This window comes from Ursus arctos, unplaced genomic scaffold (assembly GCF_023065955.2).
Source record: "Ursus arctos isolate Adak ecotype North America unplaced genomic scaffold, UrsArc2.0 scaffold_8, whole genome shotgun sequence".
Classification (NCBI taxonomy): Eukaryota; Metazoa; Chordata; class Mammalia; order Carnivora; family Ursidae; genus Ursus; species Ursus arctos.
Genome location: NW_026623100.1, coordinates 51,964,520 through 51,984,733, shown reverse-complemented (window position 1 = coordinate 51,984,733; position 20,214 = coordinate 51,964,520). Strand labels below are relative to the sequence as shown.

Genomic DNA, 20,214 nt, shown 5'->3' with positions numbered 1-20,214 from the left:
TTTATTTTGTATCACTTTATTTTTTTTTAAGATTTTATTTACTTATTAGAGAGTGTGAGAGTGAGCACAACCCGGGGGGGAGGGGGAGAGGGGCAAGTAGACTCCCTTCTGAGCATGGAGACCAACTCAGGCTTGATCCCAGGACCCCCAAGATCATGACCTGAGCCAAAGTCAGACACTTAACCAGCTGAGCCACCCAGGTGCCCCTATTATCCCTTTATTTTTAATATGTTCCTATAAAATATGTGTTACATTGTGGGGTTTTTTTTATATCACCAACTCAGAACCAGCTGAGACACTCTTATTCCCATTTGGAGGATGAAGAAGCAGATGCTTAGAGCATTTACTTGCTTAAAATTTCTCCAGCTAATGGGGTGCCTGGCTGGCTCCGTCTATAGAGCAGGCGACTCTTGAACTCAGAATCATGAGTTTAAGCCCCATATTGGGCATAGCATTTACTTTAGGAAAAAAAAAAAAAAAAAAAGCTGGATAGCTGGATAGCTAGTAAGTGATGAACCTGGGGTTTGAAGCCAAGCCTTTTGATTCTTAGATCTGGAAACTTTCCCCCCAGTCTCTCAGTTCCTTCATCTCTCTTCCAGTGATCTTGTTTCTTGCACTACCAAAATAGGCAGTAGCCACTCACAACCATAGTCACACCCTAGACCTTGTCATTATCAATAGCTGCACCATTCTATCATCTCAATTTAAAGCACCCCACTTCTCAGTACCACTCCTATCTTTCCAACTCACTCCTTCTTGTTCCCTGACTCCAGTAACTCCCAATAGTCTTTTGACCCAGCAGATATATATTCTTTGCTTTTCCCTGTCCCTCATATCTCTCATGTCCTTGTTCCTCTCCTTACGTAGCTTACATTCCATGGTCAATCACTATAATCACTCCCTTTCATACACTCATAACCCCTTGCCCTCTCCTAGCCTGTTTATACTTTCTTGACAAAATCACCACCCTGATTAATTCCAACTCTGCCTACCCTGCCCTAGTCCCTCCTCACTCAGTGTTCTCAAGGGAGCCCTGAAGCTGCCCAGCAGTCATGCTTATGCCCTCGTTCATCCACTCACCTTTTTCTAGATGACTTGCCGTACCTTCCTTTCTCTCCTGAAATCTCCAGTACTTCCTCCCTGGCCCTCACCCTTAGCTACTGAGTTTTTTATTTTTATGTGCTTCTTATTTTACTAAGAAAAGCAAACTGAAAGGAACATCCCCAAACGCACCATTGTACCTGCTCCCCTACTTACATCTGTGTCTGTGTTGTCTTCCTTCCTATTGCTGTGGGTGGGCTTTCAGTGATCTCAGGAAAGGCAGCCTCTTTACCTGCTTGAGTGTGTTGTTCAGCGACGTCTCCCCTTCTGCATGATCTCTGTGAATAATGCCCCTTCCTTGCCAAATATGTCTGGAACCTGTGAACATGGTATCTTACATGGTGAAAGGGACTTTACAGATATGATTAAGTTAAGGATCTTGAGCTGGGGAGACTATCCTGAATTATCTGGATTGGCCCAGTGCAATCACAGTGGCCCTCATAAGAGGGATGCAGGAGGTTCAGAGTCAGAGGAGGCAATGTGATGACAGAAGCAAGAGGTTGGGGGGGCCTGGGTGGTTCAGTCCATTAAGCATCCGCCTTCAGCTCAGGTCATGATCCTGGGGTCCTGGGATCGAACCCATTGGGGTTCCTGCTCAATGGGGAGTCTGCTTCTCCCTCTCTCTCTGCCTCTTGCCCTATTCTTGCTTTCTCTCTCAAATAAATAAAATCTCAAAAAAAAAAAAAAAAAGGCAAGAGGTTGGAGTAATGGGAAGAAAGCAGGCAGCATCTAGAAGTTGAAAAAGGTAGGGAAAGAGATTCTTTCCTAAAGCCTTCAAAAAGAACACAGCCCTGCTGACACGTCGATTTTAGACTGACTCTAGGACTGCAAGAGAATACATCTGTGTTGGTTTAAACCACTACATTTGTGGTAATTTATTATAGGGGCAATAGGAAACTAATACAATCCCTTTGCTTCATTCTTTCTACCAAGCTGGGGTTTTTCCCATCTTAAAATTAATTTCTCAACCTCACTTGCCTTTCAACATCTTCCCTCCCGATTTTGTCCTTCCTTTTCCATAAGCCCTTGAAAACCTTGTCTCCATTTGCTGTCTCCAATTTCTCTTCTCCTCTCTTCCCTGGAATCTACGCCCATTTGACTTTCTCCTGCCATTGCTACTCTAGGAAAACTGCTGTTTTCAAGGTCACCAATAACCTCTAGGTTGTTAAATCCAATGATTGCTTCTCAGTCCTTCTCTAATTTGACTTCATTGCACACCTCATTAATTTGGCAAGGAAGCGTCAGAAACCCATCACCCGACAAAGAAACTTAAGCTATAGAGGAGGATTAGATTTGGCAAAGATCTTGGTGGGAAACGTGCAGTGAACTTCCACCCTATGACAGGCCCCAAGCCCTGCTTTAGACATAGGACATATTCCGTGGCAGGTTTCCTGAGCAAGGGTTCTGTTCGTTCCATCACTGTCAGCCATAATCAATTGCTTTTCTTCAGAAATCCGTGGGCACCCCCACAGCGTCTCCTCGCCTTCAGAACGGGTATTCTCCATGTCCCTGCCCCGGAAGGCCCCTCTCAATACTCCTGGCACCCCCGTCCTGGAAGACTTTCCCCAGAATGACGATGAAAAGGAGCGGCTGCAGCGGCGGCGCTCGCGAGTCCTAGACCTGCAGTTCAGCGCTGACTCGCCTCACCTGCTAGCCTCCCCATCCAGCAGGTGCGTGCGTCCTGGGCTGCCTCCGTGGGATAGCCGCCCCGACGTGGGTTCCATGCGCCCAGCATCTCCACAGGACCTCATGGGTTCTGGGTCTGGATTTTGAAAAGTTAGAGTGTCGTGGATCCTTGACAGAGTGTTTTGTTTTTGGTTTTCATTTAGGAATATTGACACTTCAGCCACGATTCCTAAGTTTACAAACACACAGATTACAGAACATTACTCCACCTGTATCAAACTGTCCACTGAAAATGTGAGTATCTGCTGCTTATCAGTGAAGATTTTGCAACTTGATCACGAGGGAAGCCTAGCCTTCTTGATTCTCTGGAGAACGCGCAATTGGTGGTGATCGCGTGCTTTCCTTCTGCAGCGACTCTTCTCAACGCCGATGTGTGTCAGTATGCTTTTCCTGTGTTTTAGGGGCCCTTGGCGCTCTTTCTGGCAGGTTGCCTGCCACCCGCAGTGTATCTAGAGAGGCAGCATTGCTTAGGGGCTCATAATGTGAGTTCTGGACCCAGCCTGTGTTGGAATCCAGTCTCTGCCATTCCTAAGCTCTATAGCCTTGGCAAGTCACCTAAGCACTCTGCTGCGGGGCCCTCCTCCGTAAAATGAGAACATGAATACTCCCTGCCTCACAGAGTTGTTCTGAGGGTGACTGAGTCCCTTTGTGTGTAGTGCTCATAACAGGGTCTGCACATGGTGAAGACTCAGGAAGCGTGCTGCCACTCTCCAGGTCTTGAGAATGAGGAGGTACGTGTATGGATTAGGCCGTGTGACCAAGTGTTTATGGGGATTGATACGTGTGGTGAGATGTGGGCTGTTACTATGTAAAAACGTAGCTTCCTCTATTAGAGTAGCATTATTTACGTGAGCCTAGGCTGTCAATAACAAACCTTCCCGCACTTTTCTGTTTGCAGAAAATCACGACCAAGAATGCTTTTGGCTTGCACTTGATTGATTTCATGTCAGAGATTCTTAAACAGAAAGACACCGAACCGACCAACTTTAAAGTAAGAAGGCTGTTCACCTTCTCTTGCATCTGCATTAATGACAGTTATTTCTAATATTGAGCATAGCACTGTCGTTGAATTCTGCAAATACATGAGCACCTTCCTTGTGTGAGACAGTTTATTAGCTTCTCTTCTTTCTTTTCTAAACTGATGAAGTACAGAGTAGATATCTTTCTGCTCTATTTTGTTTGTTCCCTATCAGTCTTAGGAGAATCTTTGTCATTTTTTTTCTTAAGAGCAAGTCAATATTTTATGAAGCTTGCTGTGTTTCGCTTGTTTAGCAGTTCCTTTTTATGCATCCAGTGAGTATAGCTCTGTTTGTTGGACTAGGTGGCTGCTGGCACTCTGGATGCCAGCACGAAGATCTATGCAGTGCGCGTGGATGCAGTCCATGCTGATGTCTACAGAGTCCTTGGGGGGCTGGGCAAAGACGCACCCTCCCCGGAAGAAGTAGAGAGCCAGGATGCAGGTACATGGTTTGGGATCTGGATTCAAGGGGTTTTAAGGGCATAGCAGGTAGTTATTTGGGTAGCATACTGGAATGAAGTCGAAAGAAATAATTTCATTCGATTGAAGACATGAACGTTTTCCGAATCGTTTATGAGAAGATCCTTAAACCCTAGAGTTGTTTTTCTCCGAAAAAGAGAACGACCTTTTAGATCTTATTTAGGCAAGACTGAGTAAACATCAAGCGGGGAGGTTCTGACTTGGGGGCGCTTTAGAAATTGACTTGTATTAGAAGCCACATGCTTCAGGTTTCTCCCGAAGCTGCAGATGAGATGTGCCTGTTGCTTTGAGAGAATGGCACATTTCAGTTGTGATCGCTCTTTAGAGTTTTGAAGAACATGAGTTAATATGAGTTTAGTTACATGCCCCAAAGCCATCCTTGCAGTACCTAGTCTTATTTCTTCTTTCAGATGGAAGTGCTACTGAAACAGGAACAACCAAAAAGGCTCAAAAGCCAAAGAAGAAGCACTCCTACAAAACCATCGAGCAGAATGTAAACAACCTCAATGTCTCCGAAGCAGATCGGAAGTGTGAGGTGAGAACTGTGTGCAGTGTGGTCTCTGACTAATTCAGAGCCTCAGCGGCTGAAACTTGGCAGGGCCACGCCTGCCTTACTGGTATGTGCCTGCTTGGGCCTCAAGGGAGTCAAATCTGTAAGTGACATCTGCATTATCTTCCCTTAGCGTCACATTAAGATTCAAGGGTGTAAGTCCCTGCTTTTCCACAATATTTCAGGATGATTGAGTAGAAAGAGATGGCACATTACCAAGGACTCTGATCGATTAAACCATTCATTTTCTTTCCAGGAACATGCAGCAGAGATAATGATAGCTAACATTTTCTGTGCATTTACTGGGCGCCCTGTGCTGCCCTAAGTCTGTGAGCCATGTGACCTCACTTAATCCTCACCACATCCTTGTTATATTTTCTGAGGAGGTTATCGAAGTACAGGGCTGTTAAGTGACTTGCCCCAAATGATGCAGGTTGTAAGGAAGTTAGGATTTGAAGCTAAGTGGCCTGGTTCCAGAGTCCGTGCTCTAAGCAGCCTTATGATCTGGCAAATCCTAAGGAATTTCTACTTAAAGGAAACCAGAGGCCTCATTTATCTTTAGCATGATTAATTTAAAGCAACAGTGTTGGTACAAGCTTCTTAAAAACGTTGCTGTTGGGGCGCCTGGGTGGCACAGCGGTTAAGCGTCTGCCTTTGGCTCAGGGCGTGATCCCGGCGTTATGGGATCGAGCCCCACATCAGGCTTTTCCGCTGGGAGCCTGCTTCTTCCTCTCCCACTCCCCCTGCTTGTGTTCCCTCTCTCGCTGGCTGTCTCTATCTCTGTCAAATAAATAAATAAAATCTTTAAAAATAAATAAATAAAAACGTTGCTGTTAAAAACAGTATCTCAGTGAATGTTCTTATACATATTATTATCTTTGTGCTCTTCTGAGAGTGTATCTATAAGAACATTCTGAGTCATGGAATTTCCATTGCCCTCAAAAACAGGTTGTACCAGCCTGCTGTCCCACCAACAGTGAACTAGATTACTCCTTTCTCCTACCTCCACAACATTTGTAAATGGCAGCTAAGGTCAAGAGCCTGGAATCGATCAAGGGAATGAGTGTATGTGGAAAGGACGGAACCCTGGGATACCCCAATCTTAAGAGTTCAGAGAGCTAAAGAAGAAACATCCAGTAGGTAGGAGGAAAACCAGGAGAGTGTGGCACCCAAATGAGAAAGTGTCAGGGAGGAGAGGGTGATCAGCCATGCCAAAATGGCAGCCTGGGGCCACTGGTCAGCTTGGAGAAGGGCCTATGGAGCTGAAACTCAGAACTCCAGGAAAGGGGTGCTGCTTGGCTTTCACTAGTGTCCCTCCGTTTGGAAGAGGAGCTCGTGAGCCCAGGACCCAGACCTCTGAGGAGGGCATGCTGGTTGGTGCTGGTGTCTGTGAGGGGCACACGATAAGGCTGGTTCTGTCAGTGTGAAAAAAAGTGCAAATTGAACTCAGCTAGTGCTACAGGTAGCGTAGGACCTGCTGCATCTGGGTTGAAGAAGCCCTGTTGGGTGACAGCAACAGGAAGGCTACAGAAAGAAGCAAGTCCCCTTCTAGCCTTGCAGTCTCCCTCTAGTGCCCCCTATTGGTGGAGGCCACCAGGGAGCTGCTGGCAAAGCCCAAATGTAGTCCCAGAGCCAGCATCACAGAGCGGTGATAGAAGGTAGGTTGGGATGGACAGCACTGGAGGAGATAATGCTAAGTGAAATAAGTCAAGCAGAGAAAGACAACTATCATATGATTTCTCTCATCTATGGAACATAAGAACTAGGATGATCGGTAGGGGAAGAAAGGGATAAAGAAAGGGGTGGTAATCAGAAGGGGGAATGAAACATGAGAGACTATGGACTATGAGAAACAAACTGAGGACTTCAGAGGGGAGGGGGGTGGGGGAATGGGATAGACCGGTGATGGGTAGTAAGGAGGGCACGTATTGCATGGTGCACTGGGTGTTATACACAACTAATGAATCATCGAGCCTTACATCGGAAACCGGGGATATACCGTATGGTGACTAACATAATATAATAAAAAATCATTAAAAAAAAAAAAAAAAGAACAAAGGGAAAAAAAAAAAAAGAAGGTAGGTTGGGGGCTGAGAGGCAATAGCTTAAAACTGGCAGAGAGGTAAAGTGTCAGCATGTCCACTTTCAAAAAGGTTCGGGGCTGGGGGAGGAGAGGGAAAGCTGATATGCAAAATGTTACCCAATGGGGAATCTAGGTAAAAGTTACACAGAGGTTCTTATTACTATTTCAGCACTTTTGTAAGCTTGACATTTTTCATAATAATGGCAGCAATCATATGGTAAGAGAGGAATGAAGGCAGCGTAGGCTGGTCTTTTGAAGAGTTTTGCTGAACAGTAATGGGTGGAAAACGGAGGGGGGAAAGTAAAGTCTAGAGGGTTTTCTTGTTTTTTGTTTCTTTTTTTTTTTGTTTTTGTTTGCTGTCATAGGAGATTCCAACCTGATTATGCTCCAGTTCTTTATACCATGAGAGCACAAATGGATACAATGCAAGGAAGTTCAAGGCACATACTATAGGAAGTCAGAGTGGGTGGAGGTCAGAGTTTATGGAAGAGGTGAAATTTCAACTGAGCCTTAAAGGAAAGGTAGGTATTTGTCACATGGACCTTGCCAGGAAGGTGATTCTAGGCAGACGCACAAGGAGGATTAACAGCATGTTTACTTGATGGCAACAGTCTGGTGGAGAAGAGAGGAGAGTTGCTTGAGTGGAGTCCTGGAGCACATGAGAAGGGAAGGGAATGGACAGCACCGACAGAGCTTGGCTGAGGAACACCCATGGCTGGTGGGGGATGGGATGTGAGTGTGCACATGTGGGAGCTTCCAGGTATTTCTTTCTGTGGAACTTTGGCCAGGAAAAGAGGGGAGTGAGAGACAGCAGAAAGCCATATGAGCAGTGGATTGTAGGGCATGTTGGGTCAAAGACTTCTTGGTGTTGGAGACAAGAAGGTGTTGGCTGGACAGATAGGAGGTGGTTGCCAGGGGCACTTGGAGTTGAGCATATGGAGAGGCTCTAGTCATTGTTCTGATTCAAGTCAGAGAACAGGCAAGAGATCTCTTGAAGTCCTAGGGTGGCATTCATGCTGGGATCTCTTGAAGTTCTGGGGTTTTCGGGATGAAGCTCAAGCCGTTGAAGGTGAGGATATCAAGGAACTGAGAAGCCAGAGTGTTGGACGGATCAATATATGGATATTGAAACCGCCAAAAACTATGACAGCAGTAGAGTTGGAGAATAGTAATGAGCCAAGAGCTAATATTAAAATCTTCTAAGGAGGGGGAAGACCAGGGGATTGGGGGGTGATCGAAACACAAATGGGCAGAAGCTGGTGAGGTCTGACCTTATTATGTTCAAAGCAGAGGGTTAGGACTGGGAAGGAGAATAGTGTGGACACAGTGATGAAGAACGAGGAACTCACCTTCCCCACATCTAGGCCAGCGGTCGGAGGGCTGCAGGAGAGGAAGCAGCCGCCCTGGCGAGGCCTGAGGGGAAGCAGTGTCCTTGGGCAGGCAGGGTTCCATTAGAGCAGTGCTCCTCAGCCTTTTGTCATTTTCTTCCCCCTTCAGGGCCCTTTTAGATGTTTTCTTCCTACCCCCTAACCTTGAAATGAATGATTATGGAATAAGATTTTATCAGGTAGGGTTGAGGCTTAGAGAACCACAAGTTACTGTAATTTCTAAGATTTTTTTCACCCTCCCCCCAAGAACCAGTTTTCAGCCCCTTGAGAATGATATTGTCCCCAATTTAAAATGAATGAGTTAGGGACACCTGAGTGGCTCAGTCAGTTAAATGTCTGCCTTTGGGTCATGATCCCAGGTCATGATCCCAGGGTTCTGGGATCGAGTCCTGCATCGGGCTCCTTGCTCAAGGGGAGCTGCTCCCCCTGCTTGTGTGCACACCCTCTGACAAATAAATAAAATCTTTAAAACAAACAAAATGAATGAGTTAGAGCTGGTAGGTGGAGAGAACCTTCAAGAAAGAAGTGGGGAATATAGGGAATTTCTAGAGGGTCCTGGGGGGAAATATCCATTGTTAGAAGGAGATGGGGGCCAAGGAGGGAATGTCAGAGCTGTATAGGTTTTAGAACTTGGGAAATGTGGAATCCTGGGGGAGTTCTGGGTCTTCCATGTGTGACTAATAAATAAACTAAATAAAGGGCAATGATGAGATTAGTCCTGGTGGCCTCATGGCATATGGTAGCTGGTAGAGAGAGAGCACACAGGGGGCTAGGAGTGAGGAGACTTGCCGGGTTCACTCTGAGTGATGAGGTGTTGTGCTCTGGGCTTGCCTAGTGGCTCCAAAGTCCTTGTGAGGACTTTGCCTTGTGGATGGGCATGGACGGGCCTGAGGAAGGTGGAAGCTCTGAGGCCAAGGCCGAAGAGGAGAGAAGGGAAACAAGGGTGGCAGGCACTTTGTGGGGAGGGAGTTGTATTTATCTATATGTCAGCATTGACCTTGGGTAGTACCAGATTTGGAGGCAGCGGGTGTCAAGTTCAGATGCTGGTTCTGCTATCTTAGCTGTGTGGCCCTGGGAAAAGTTTCTGAATTTCATTTCTTTAAACTGTAGAAACAGGTTAGCACTAGTCCCATCCACATATGGGTTTTGTGGCAGTGAATCTGTTCCTGGCAAAGTGCTTTATCCATGGTAATGTTGTCTACATCCGAAGGGGAGCCACATAATTCTCTCCTACCTTCTCTTCCTCTCCCCAACTCTCCATGTCGTTCCCCCTTTTTAGATAATCTGAGTAGTAATTTCACTGTCATTCTTGCGTCTGCTTCTGGTTCTGTAGTGAAATGTCAGTTCAACAATATGGTTGGAAATTCTGTTTCCGGTCCTCTTTTTTCCGACCAGATAGACCCAGTTCTGGAGAGCTTGAGGAGGCTTATACTAACGAGCCTTTCCCTTTGTTCTAAAGAGAAAACGAGAGGGCAGGCAGCGCTGCTCCCTCTCAGCCTGTGGTGGTCAGCCACAGTTACGCCAAATGAAACCACTAGTCTTGAAGAAACACCGAGGACCCCAATCCTAGGAAGCTTTTTTGCTCTGTAATCTGCCATAAACTTGTAATAGCCCAAAGCCCAGTTCGGAAGATAAACAAGAGCAAGGGATTGTCAGAAACCTCGAGTTGGAAGTTTCAACTGTTTCTTGAACACTCATTCTCTTGGAGATGGTGTGGAGATGAGAAAGCAAATGTTCCGTGGGTGTGTCGAGACCAGGTGAGAACTGTTATGAGTTCTCTATGCGTATGAGCTGATGTGTTTTGGACACAGCTCTCTGTGTGCAGAATGTTTGCTGTCATAGGAGATTCCAACCTGATTATGCTCCAGTTCTTTATACCATGAGAGCACAAATGGATACAATGCAGGGAAGTTCAAGGCACATACTATAGGAAGTCAGAGTGGGTGGAGGTCAGAGTTTATGGAAGAGGTGAAATTTCAACTGAGCCTTAAAGGAAAGGTAGGTATTTGTCACATGGACCTTGCCAGGAAGGTGATTCTAGGCAGACGCACAAGCAAAGGCCTCGAAACAGGAAAGTTCTGGTTCTTTAAGGAGCTGGACAGTGTACAAGTTTGGCGAGAGCCCAGGATTTACTCAAAAGGCTTTACCATGCAGCTGTGGTCTACCAAGGTCTCCTTTCACTGTTTCTCTTCCTTGCTGTGGACCCTTGTTTGAAAAGGTTCACCTGCCCGGGGTGCTTGTCTGGCTCAGTCTGTAGCGCATGCGGCACTCGATCTTGGGGTCATGAGTTCAAGCCCCACGCTGGGTGTAGCGATTACTTAAAAAAAAAAAAAAAAAAGACAAAAGTTTCATCTACCTAAACTATGCAGTCACCAATAATTCATTTCCCATCAAAGAGCTCAAAAATGTCAATCAGATCTAATTTCTCTGAAAGAACCATTGTTCTCACATTGCATGATGTAATTCTAGAGAAAAGTGAGGAAAATTATCTTAGTGTTTTCAGCTTTATTTTAGTGTTTACAGTTTCCATGTTGACTCTTTGAAATGCTGAGTTTTCACTAACTACCCACCCAGGACCTCTCAGGGTGTGGGGCTCCAGGTAGGAAGCCAGTGTTCTGGTTGGCCTTTGAGGAAGGGAATGGGAGTAACAACACTAGTATTTTTAGGATAGGAAATGGGAGCGACCAGAGGCGAGGGTTAACTCAGGAGTGGGTTGTATTGGTGGCAACAGGGATGAAAAAGGAAGGGGTAGATGGTAGAGATGTGCTGGGAGGAAGACCCATCAGGCTGTGTAACAGGAGACAGGGAGAACGTGGGGGTGATGTATGTGATACTCTGGGGCTGGAAGGATGCTGAGACAGGCTTATTGGGAAGGCAACAGGAGAATCTCAGTTCTGGAGAGATCAGGTTCAGAGCTAAGGGGGCCAGGAATGAGCCAGAGAGCCACATCTGTCTTCCTCCCTTAGGCCTCTTCTCTCCACAGTAGCTATGTCCTGAGACATAAAGGAGACCTGTGAACCCAATACCCAACGTGTTTCCTGTCACAGGGCCACCAGTAGAGTCAGGTGTCTTTTACCCTCTTGCCACACGTGCCTGTGTCTTGCTCCATCCTCGTTCTCGTGCACTGTCCCCTGGTCTGCGTCTGGGATTGCTGTCACCTGGCTGTGCCACTCCTGCTCCTTACCCCAGCCTTGGGGCCCTCTTACAACCTCTCCCGTCTTTTACCCATCCATCTAGATCTGCTGACTCTGCCTATCTTTCCCCTCAGTCTCTTGGTTGTGTTCTCCAAATCTGTGAAAATATTTCTGCCCAGAGTAATAATGGGATCTTGTGAACAAATCCGTCACACAGGCTTTTTAAGTCCACAGAATTTGTGGTGATAGCATTCTACTAGGATAGCCATTTAAAAACAGTGACTTGTGGAAAGAGACCAGCAGAAGAGTCCTGTCCGTGTGGGTTATAAAGAGATTGACACAGATTGTTCCCATTTACTGTGTACTTGAACACTTGACCACACACAAGCTTCCTTTTCGGTTGGTCTCTGCTAGGATGGGATTTTATTGATCAATTAGAAAGCCCTCCCCCTACTTCGATCACCTACAGAGCTATTTCAGTCCGGCACACAGAGCTGCGGATGAGCAGGGTCCAGTGACTTGAGATTTTGCTTGCTTTGGCTGCATCCCGTAATTTGTCGGTTCTCTCTGTTTTTATGCTCAGATCGATCCCATGTTTCAGAAGACGGCGGCCTCATTCGATGAGTGCAGCACAACAGGGGTGTTCCTCTCTACCCTCCACTGCCATGACTATAGAAGCGAGCTGCTGTTTCCTACCGATGTCCAGACTCTGTCCACAGAAGAGCCCCTGGAGCTGCCGGATTTAGGTTGGGTGGAAATGACGGATTTAAAAGGTGAGTACGCATCATGCGCTTCACCGGAGCATTTCAGTTCCTCTGCAGTGCCACGCTGGGCGTCCTTTTGGGAGAAGCGGACTTCTCCCCCTCTCTGCAGCACAGAGTCTGACAGTGGTAGCTAACGCTCGCCTTTGCTCTTGGTCCAGATGGTCCACATCCCTCACGCACCCCTGTTAGCAGCCAGCTCTCACAGTCAGGTATTAGGGTCCGGGGCCAGCCGGGAGTGTCCGAGTTTGGTCTGGGGAAACGGACTTTCATAGGCTTTTGTTGAGCCAGGGAGGCCTTGTTCTTATTTGTTTCCAATCTAGGGCGTCCTGAGGACAAGGGGCATTGTGAGTTATTTTCAGACTCCACCTTGGTGGTCTGAGAATGGACCTGTCCTTCCTTCCTTCCTTCCTTCCTTTCTTTCTTTCTTTCTTTCTTTCTTTCTTTCTTTCTTTCTTTCTTTCTTTCATTCATTCATTCATTCATTTATCAGTCAATCAGAGATAGAGTGCACGTGAGTACAAGCAGGGGGAGCAGCAGGCAGAGGGAGAAATAGACTCCCCGCTGAGCAGGGAGCCCGATGCCGGACTCAATCCCAGGACCCTGGGATCATGACCTGAGCCTAAGGCAGCTGAGCCACCCAGGTGCCCCTGGACCTGTCCTTTTGTCAGCCCCTCTTACTGGCCTGGCAAGGGTTTTATTCCCCCTCCCATCCTGCCTCCACACCTCTCTGGGGGGATTGTCAAGAATGTTGTGACCAGTGTGGGTGGCAGGAAGGCCAGGTGCCGGAATACAGTAGCTACGCTTGTGTGCGTCCTTTTTGTGTGATGCATGAAATTGACGCTCCTCTTCTAGGACTACGCAGATGTTACAGGGCCTGCTTTCCTCCTTTCCATTCTTGTCTAAAGTTTTCTGAGTACACGTATTTGTGCTAACAGTCTCTTCTCCAAGTTTATGCTCTCAACTGGGACTTTTAATTCTGTGAGGTTGCTGGTTTAGAACTAAAATAAGTAACATTGTGTGATTGGTTGTGTGGTCAGGACACTTTAAGGAAAGGTTTTTGATTTCCCAACTCCAGCATAGGGCACAGAGTCCATTTCAGGGTCAAATGTCTCTGCTTCAGGCTTCTGCCCTATTGTTTTACCAATTCTTGGAGTGCCAGTGTGGAGCCTACCTCCAGCGTGGGTGTGTTGTCCAAGCACTACCCTCTGCCTGGACAGAAGTCTGGGACCTGGCGCTTGGGCACCAGCCAGCCTCTGCCACAGAACAGGGGGTGACTGAGCTTGTCTTCTGCACCATGCTGTCCTGGTCACTCTGAGTGGGGGGAGTGTGCTCCATCCACACTCTTCTGCCGTCTCTTGTCGTCTCCAGCGCCCATGCAGCAGTGTGTGGAGGGCGGCCAGATCTGCCCTTCCCTGGCCGGGTTCCAGTTTACCAAATGGGACAGTGAGACACATAATGAGGTGAGTTCAACTTCTTGACTTCTGAGGGCTCTGGGCATTTGTCCAACCGCTCGTGGTTTCAGTGAGATGGCCCAAGACAAGTTCTGCCCAGTGAGAACCCAAACCGTGGCATCGTTTTTATTTAGCCAGGAGTACAGAAAATATTTCCCTTGGCACTTCTGTAGGGACTAAAACCTGGGGGGTAGGAATGGAGGGTGAGGCAGCCCTGTCATTCCTGGGTGCACATTTTTTTTTTTTATCGGCTATCCCCTTGAACACGGTTAGCGCCAGGCCTTTGGTCTCAGGCTGCTGTCAGGCTCAAGGAATTTCCTGCTCTTCGAGGTTGAGTCCCTTGGCACAGAGTTTCCTGAGAAACTGTCATGTGTAAAGCTTTCCTCTGTCTATTTTTAGCATGGCCCCCTTTAGCCTACTTACTATCACTTCCAGAATAAATGGTCTCCATGGAAAACTGTTTTCTCTAAACATGTAGTTAATGGATGCAGATTCCTGTTTCATGTTCTATGAAATGTCCCTAACGACAACACAGCCTCATCCTGTGCTGCACAATATAAACTTCCTCGTGAGAACCTTGACTCTGGGGAGGGGGAGGTGGGAGGAGAGGCCGGAACCTGGAACTTCAGGCTGAGAAGGCACATCCAGGCAGGCTGTTACCCCCGCGGTGACTGGGGTGGCTGTGGGGACGGGGAGAACTAGAGGACCCTCTGTTTGTCCTCTCCAGTCTGTCTCTGCCCTGGTAGACAAGTTCAAGAAAAACGAGCAGGTGTTTGACATCAACGCTGAGGTAGAGGAGAGTGACCGCGAGGACTTCCTTGATGGGCCCATGGAGGATGACTTTGACGCGAACGATGGACCTGAACACAGCACCTCCGGGGATCACACCGAGCTCAGGAGCTGGAAGGAGACCTGCCACGCTCAAAGCTGCCCGTAAGGCTCTCAGGGCCATGGAAGGGTTCCCAGAGGAGCTTTCTATTGGTTTTTCACAGATTTCCTGCTGGGACCGTCTCATTTCATCCCCGAGACTGGCTAGCCTGGTGTGCTGGCCACGTTGTCCATGCAGGCTGAGCCATTCTGACTCACGGTGGAATCATACCTGCCTGTGAATGTTGGCTCAGCCACCTATTGGTGACATTGCAGGAGTTTGTAAGGATAAAATTAAAATATGTAAAGGGCTGGAGAAAAGTACCTGGGATATAGGCGCTGCTTTGGTAGCGTGGAGTGTGCTTTCTCCCCTCGATGTGTAGTCTGGCTTTTGGCTGCATTGCTCCGTATCGGTTATAGACAGAAACAGGCTTACGTGTTGGTTGCAGAAACAAAGTGGCCCCTGCCTGAAGGGTCAGGCAAAGAGGAGGGGCCGGGCAGTGTTGGGTTAACCAGATAGACCAGGGACAAGCAAAGCAGGGAAAACTAAAAAACCAGATGAAACCGAGCACGTTGGGCAGGAAGAGAGGTGGTAGAATTGGTTTATAGCGGTTTAAACTTTTTATTACTCTAGTAGCCCTAGACGGAAATCGGAACTTTGTTGGTCTTTATTTATATGTACTTAAGAGATTAGTACTGTTTTAATTTTGAATATGATTCCCATAATCCTGTGGCACCGAGGGCCTCTAAAGGTCGTGAATGGGCTTGGGTGTAGCAGATTCCATGAGACTACGATGAACAGTCCCTCTGATAACTCCTGTGCCTATAACAATTTTGCATTCTGGGACAGGGGGTGGCCAGGCTGTTTAGTATCAGGTAAAACTTTTGAAGTTGTCTAGGATACTTGTCTGCTCATGTGGGAAATGATTAGATTGATAATGTCTCTTCACATCAGAGTAGAAGTTGACGGGCTAAACATTTGGCACCTCAAGGCAAAACTACCCAACGAGGCCCTTTGTCACCCTCCTTTCCTCTCCTGATTTTACTGTTGGTATACCTGCAATTTGTCCCTGTGCCCATTCTATCTTCTACAAAGTGAAAAATGGCAGGCAAGTTGGTGGGATGAGCTCTTTTAATCCATTTCTCTTTTCTTTTTTTTTTTTTTTGAAGATTTTATTTATTTTTCAGAGAGAGAGAGAGTGCGTGCACACAAGCACAAGCAGGGGAGCAGCAGGCAGAGGGGAGAAGCTGACTCCCTGCTGAGCAAGGACACTTCTTCCCACCCCCACCCCCCCCGCCCATGCAGGTCCTGGGATCATGACCTGAGCCGAAGGCAGACACTTAACCAACTGAGCCACCCAGGCATACCCTTTATAATCCATTTTCAAATGTCAAAGAACAGCTGTCACTTTTCCTGACATCTGAGGAACTGACGGTAGCAAAGGGCTTTAGTCACTTCCATTTGTTACTTTCAACAAATATCTGCGCTTCTCTCCCCAGTTTCAAACAGAATGAAATCTTAGGATCCATCCTACTGAGTGCTTTAGGGGCAGGGTGATTAGGTTCTAGCCTAAGGTTTTGTCCAGCTTGAAATCCTTACCCTTGGCATGGCACTGGCCTTTCCCGAGAGCTCAGTATTTAAACTGCACAGACTTGACGGCCGTGCATAGCTATGAGATGTGGGGCAGAGGCAAGTGGCATCACCTTTTGGGATCTTTGTTTTCTCATCCGCAAGTTGAAGGGTTTGGTCTAGATGATAATAGTCATGTCTGAGCTCACTGAGCGCTTTATTATTCTGGCTTTGTGCCAGACACTGTACCAGGGGCCTTACCCCTGTTATCTCACATAATTTACAGAAAATAGAAAATGTAATTATTTAAGCCTTGCAACAACCTTGTCATTAGGTCCTGTTGTCCACATTTCACAGATGAGAAAACAGGCTCAGAGAAATTAAGTAATGGAATGGAGCTGGGTATCACTCACGGCCTTTGACCAATTCTGGCTGCATGTGATGAACTTTGGATAGGAGGCCCCACCCCAGAGCATTTAACTGAGAGTCCCTGAGCCCAGGCTTTGCATCACATTTCCCCAACCTCCCTGGTGATTGTAGTATGCACCCGAGATAGCAAACACTGTACTGGACTGAAAGGTTGTTTTGTTTTGTTTTAAGATTTTATTTATTTATTTGAGAGAGAGAGACTACAAGCAGGGGAGCGGCAAGCAGAGGGAGAGGGAAAAGCAGGCTTCCCACTGAGAAGGAGCCCAACGTGGGGCTCGATCCCAGGACCCTGAGATCATGACCTGAGCCGAAGGCAGATGCTGAACCAACTGAGCCACCCAGGCCCTGCTGGATTGAAAGGTCTTTAAGGGCTCCTCTAGGTCAAGGTGGGGTAGGGCAGGGTTGAATCATAAATAGCAGTGTTCTGGAGGGTGCCCCGTGTTATCGATCCCTGGATGGCAACACTTGGACCACTGTACGCATCATACATTAACAAGGCCGGGCCTCACAAAGTGCTGTATGTCCCACGGCAGCTTGGGCGCACTCCCTCTTCCTGCAGCAGTGGCATGTGCGTGCTCTAGCCAGTCTCTCTGGGACAGGTGCTTGCTATGGTTAAAGACCTAGCCTGTGGTCCAGGCCCACACCACACCCTGCTCCGTGCACGCAGGAATGAAGCATTCTGCTACGTGTGCCGGGAGGTGCTGGGAGTCCGCTGGGAGGAGACCTTTCACTGCAGGTATTAGTGCGAAGTGCTGAACTGGCGCTAACTTGGAGGGGCCCTGTGATTGGGGGGCAGGTAGAAGAAGTGGTTCCCCCAGAGGGGATGAGAGAAGTTTGGCGGAGGGGCAGTTTGATGGAGAACTGAGGAGGCTGGGAAGTAGGGTGGTTGCTGAGTCGGGCAGCTGGGACCATTAGGGTGCCTGCCACATAGCGTTGTGTATTGCAAGATAGAATGGCTGGAGTTCAAGCCTCAATGGCCTTAGTCCCGCCCTGGCCCAGAGAGTCTCAGGGGATGGGAGCCAAACTTTTTGTAGCTTTGCCTATAAGTTCCCAATAAATTCCCAACCTGACCACCAAAACAGAAGAGTACCTGTGAGAACTGAGCAGAGATTCCACTGAAGCCATCTCCTTTCTCCCTCTGGAGCTCACAGTGCAGTACAATTGTTACGTAGTAACATAGAGGCGTTCTACATACTAGAAATGTGACTTTTTTTAGTACATTCTAATTTTTAAAATTAAATTTTAGGGGCATCTGGCTGGCTCAGTTGGTAGAGCGTGTGACTCTTGATCTCAGGGTTGTAAGTTCAACTCCCATATTGGGTGGAGAGATTACTTAAAAATCTTTAAAAAGAATAATAAAATTTAAGTTTTAATTATACAATAAAATAGACAAATAGAGTTTCCCGGTTTTAAAGTAAAGATTCTGTAGATAAAAGCCAAGTCCTCTTTTAAAGCTATTTAACCTTATTCCACAAGGCTTGGTGTAAAGAGGGTGTATACGTATGGCTCAGTGTAGATAAAAAGCAGCTCAGTGTCTGAGGTTTCCTTGTTACCTTTACCTTTAGAGGGCAGTATAGCAGCACTAACATACTTTCTGCATCAGGCTTGTGGTCGAAAGCTACCCGCACATACTAGTACATTGCAGAAAGGTTGAAAAACCAAACCCAAACTACCATGCTGGACTAGCCAGTTAGACTTCACACACAGCAAAGAGCAAAGCTAGTTGGCTTACAGATTATAAGTGCCTCCCCCAATCATTTGGGGGACAAATCAGAATAGCATCTATTCACTTTTAGTAGATACTACAGGTGTTATTAGAACCCTCACTTAAGGAAGGATGGTAAGGACAGATTATCATCTCGTATGGCAGGAAGCCTTGTGTTTGGAACGATCTTGAGGCTGATTCAGAGAATTGTGTCCTACTCCCAGCTCTGGCATTTTACGAACTGCAGTCTTACATAAAAACTTACTGTCTCTCCAGGGCACCTGTGTGTCTAAGTCGGTTAAGCATCTGCCTTTGGCTCAGGTCATGATCCCGAAGTCCTGGGATTGAGCCCCACATCAGGCTCCCTGCTCAGAGGGGAGTCTGCTTCTCCCTGTGACCCTCCTTCCTCTTGTGCACTTTCTCTCTCTCAAATAAATAAATAAAATCTTAAAAAAAAAAACCCTAACTTTCTCTCTGCCACTGTTTCCTTGTCTCTCAAATAGGTAAACTTGCAGTTCATGAAATCCTTTAAAACCTTGTGTAGCTATGATCATATTGTAAAATTAAGAGAAACAAAAGCACTTGATAAGGTTGAAACTCATTATTAATGATGAAATGTTTATATTGGACTTACTCTTAGAAATGCTGCTCATCTGTGGAGAAGTGGGTTGGTAGAGTCTTCAATTTCATCACATGCTGCTCTGCATGTAAATGGCATGATTGTGTTATGTGTATTGACATGAACACAGTTGGACATGTAAAAACATGATTTCATGTGTGTTACAGGGAAGAAATGATTTCCCTTGGGGATGGAGACATTAGGACCATGTGCCCCCTTCTGTCCATGAAACCTGGAGAATATTCCTATTTTAGTCCCCGTACCATGTCAATGTGGGCTGGCCCGGACCACTGGCGTTTTAGACCCCGACTCAAACGTATGTACTTCTAAGTTTGAACATATGTACTTCCAAGTATGAACTTTAAGAGATAGTGTTGATGATTATCCAGTATCCACGTGACTTCAGACAGCGGCCATACGTGGGAATGACCACAGGCTTACAAGGCAGGACTCTACAACTCTGAAGGGCCGTGCAAGCATTATGTGTTTTGCATTCTCTCTTTGAAAAGAAGGGATTAATTAGCATATTTTTAATTGTGTTTTGTTAGCAAGACCACAAATTATAAGTTAAGGATGAAACTAGGTGTATGGTTTGCTTTTCCTTATGCTGTTACGCTCAGACAAAAATGCCGAGCATTTTTGCGGTTGATAAGATCTTGCAAAATGGGTACATAATATTGTCCACGGAGGTGAACAGTGTTGACATCTGTGTTCATTTCTGCAGATGATGCTTCCTCTAAATCAGAGAACAAAAAGAAGAGTACAAAGAAAGATTTTGAAATTGACTTTGACGATGATATTGACTTTGATGTATATTTTAAAAAAACAAAGGTTTGTGCTAGATTTATTAGCATTTATGCTTTCTTAAATTGCTCTTTTCACTCTTCTTTTCAGATATGATTTTTTTTTAATTCATTACAAATTTAAGTTTTAGAGTAAATGGATGGTTTCATTCTCTCTCAAACTCTGGAGGAATTAAGAAATAGTTCTGAACTCAGTGGCAGATAAAATCAAGTTTAGAATATGAATAATATCTAGCAAAATCAGTCTTTTACACAGAACTGGGAACTCTGACAGTAGACTAGTGCTGACCAAATCCTTCCCAAGCTAGTTAAAATATATATATATATATATGTTTTGACCATTCTTTTAAAGATGCTTAGGGGTGCCCGGGTGGTTCAGTTGCTTAAGCATCCAACTCTTGATTTTGGCTCAAATCATGATCTCAGGGTTATGAGATTGAGCCCTGCAACAGACTCTGTGTTCAGCATGGAGCCTGCTTAAGATTCTCTCTCTCCCTCTGCCACCCTCCCACTGCTCCCCCCCATGTGTGCTCTCTTGATTTCTCACTCTCAAAAAAAAAAATGCC

At 46.4% G+C, this 20,214-nt stretch overlaps 1 protein-coding gene across 2 annotated transcripts in view; it reads left to right on the top strand.

Annotated features, from left to right (window-relative positions):
- NCAPH (non-SMC condensin I complex subunit H) overlaps nucleotides 1-20,214 on the top strand; it is a 33,830-nt gene that overhangs the window by 1,986 nt on the left and 11,630 nt on the right. For both annotated transcript variants that reach the window (XM_026479821.4, XM_057309237.1), the window contains exons 2-11: nucleotides 2,552-2,771; nucleotides 2,931-3,021; nucleotides 3,686-3,778; nucleotides 4,109-4,247; nucleotides 4,696-4,820; nucleotides 12,024-12,213; nucleotides 13,573-13,664; nucleotides 14,383-14,588; nucleotides 19,013-19,161; nucleotides 19,570-19,676. In XM_026479821.4, the coding sequence (XP_026335606.2) occupies nucleotides 2,552-2,771; nucleotides 2,931-3,021; nucleotides 3,686-3,778; nucleotides 4,109-4,247; nucleotides 4,696-4,820; nucleotides 12,024-12,213; nucleotides 13,573-13,664; nucleotides 14,383-14,588; nucleotides 19,013-19,161; nucleotides 19,570-19,676 (1,412 nt within the window). The remainder of the gene's footprint in view (nucleotides 1-2,551; nucleotides 2,772-2,930; nucleotides 3,022-3,685; nucleotides 3,779-4,108; nucleotides 4,248-4,695; nucleotides 4,821-12,023; nucleotides 12,214-13,572; nucleotides 13,665-14,382; nucleotides 14,589-19,012; nucleotides 19,162-19,569; nucleotides 19,677-20,214) is intronic.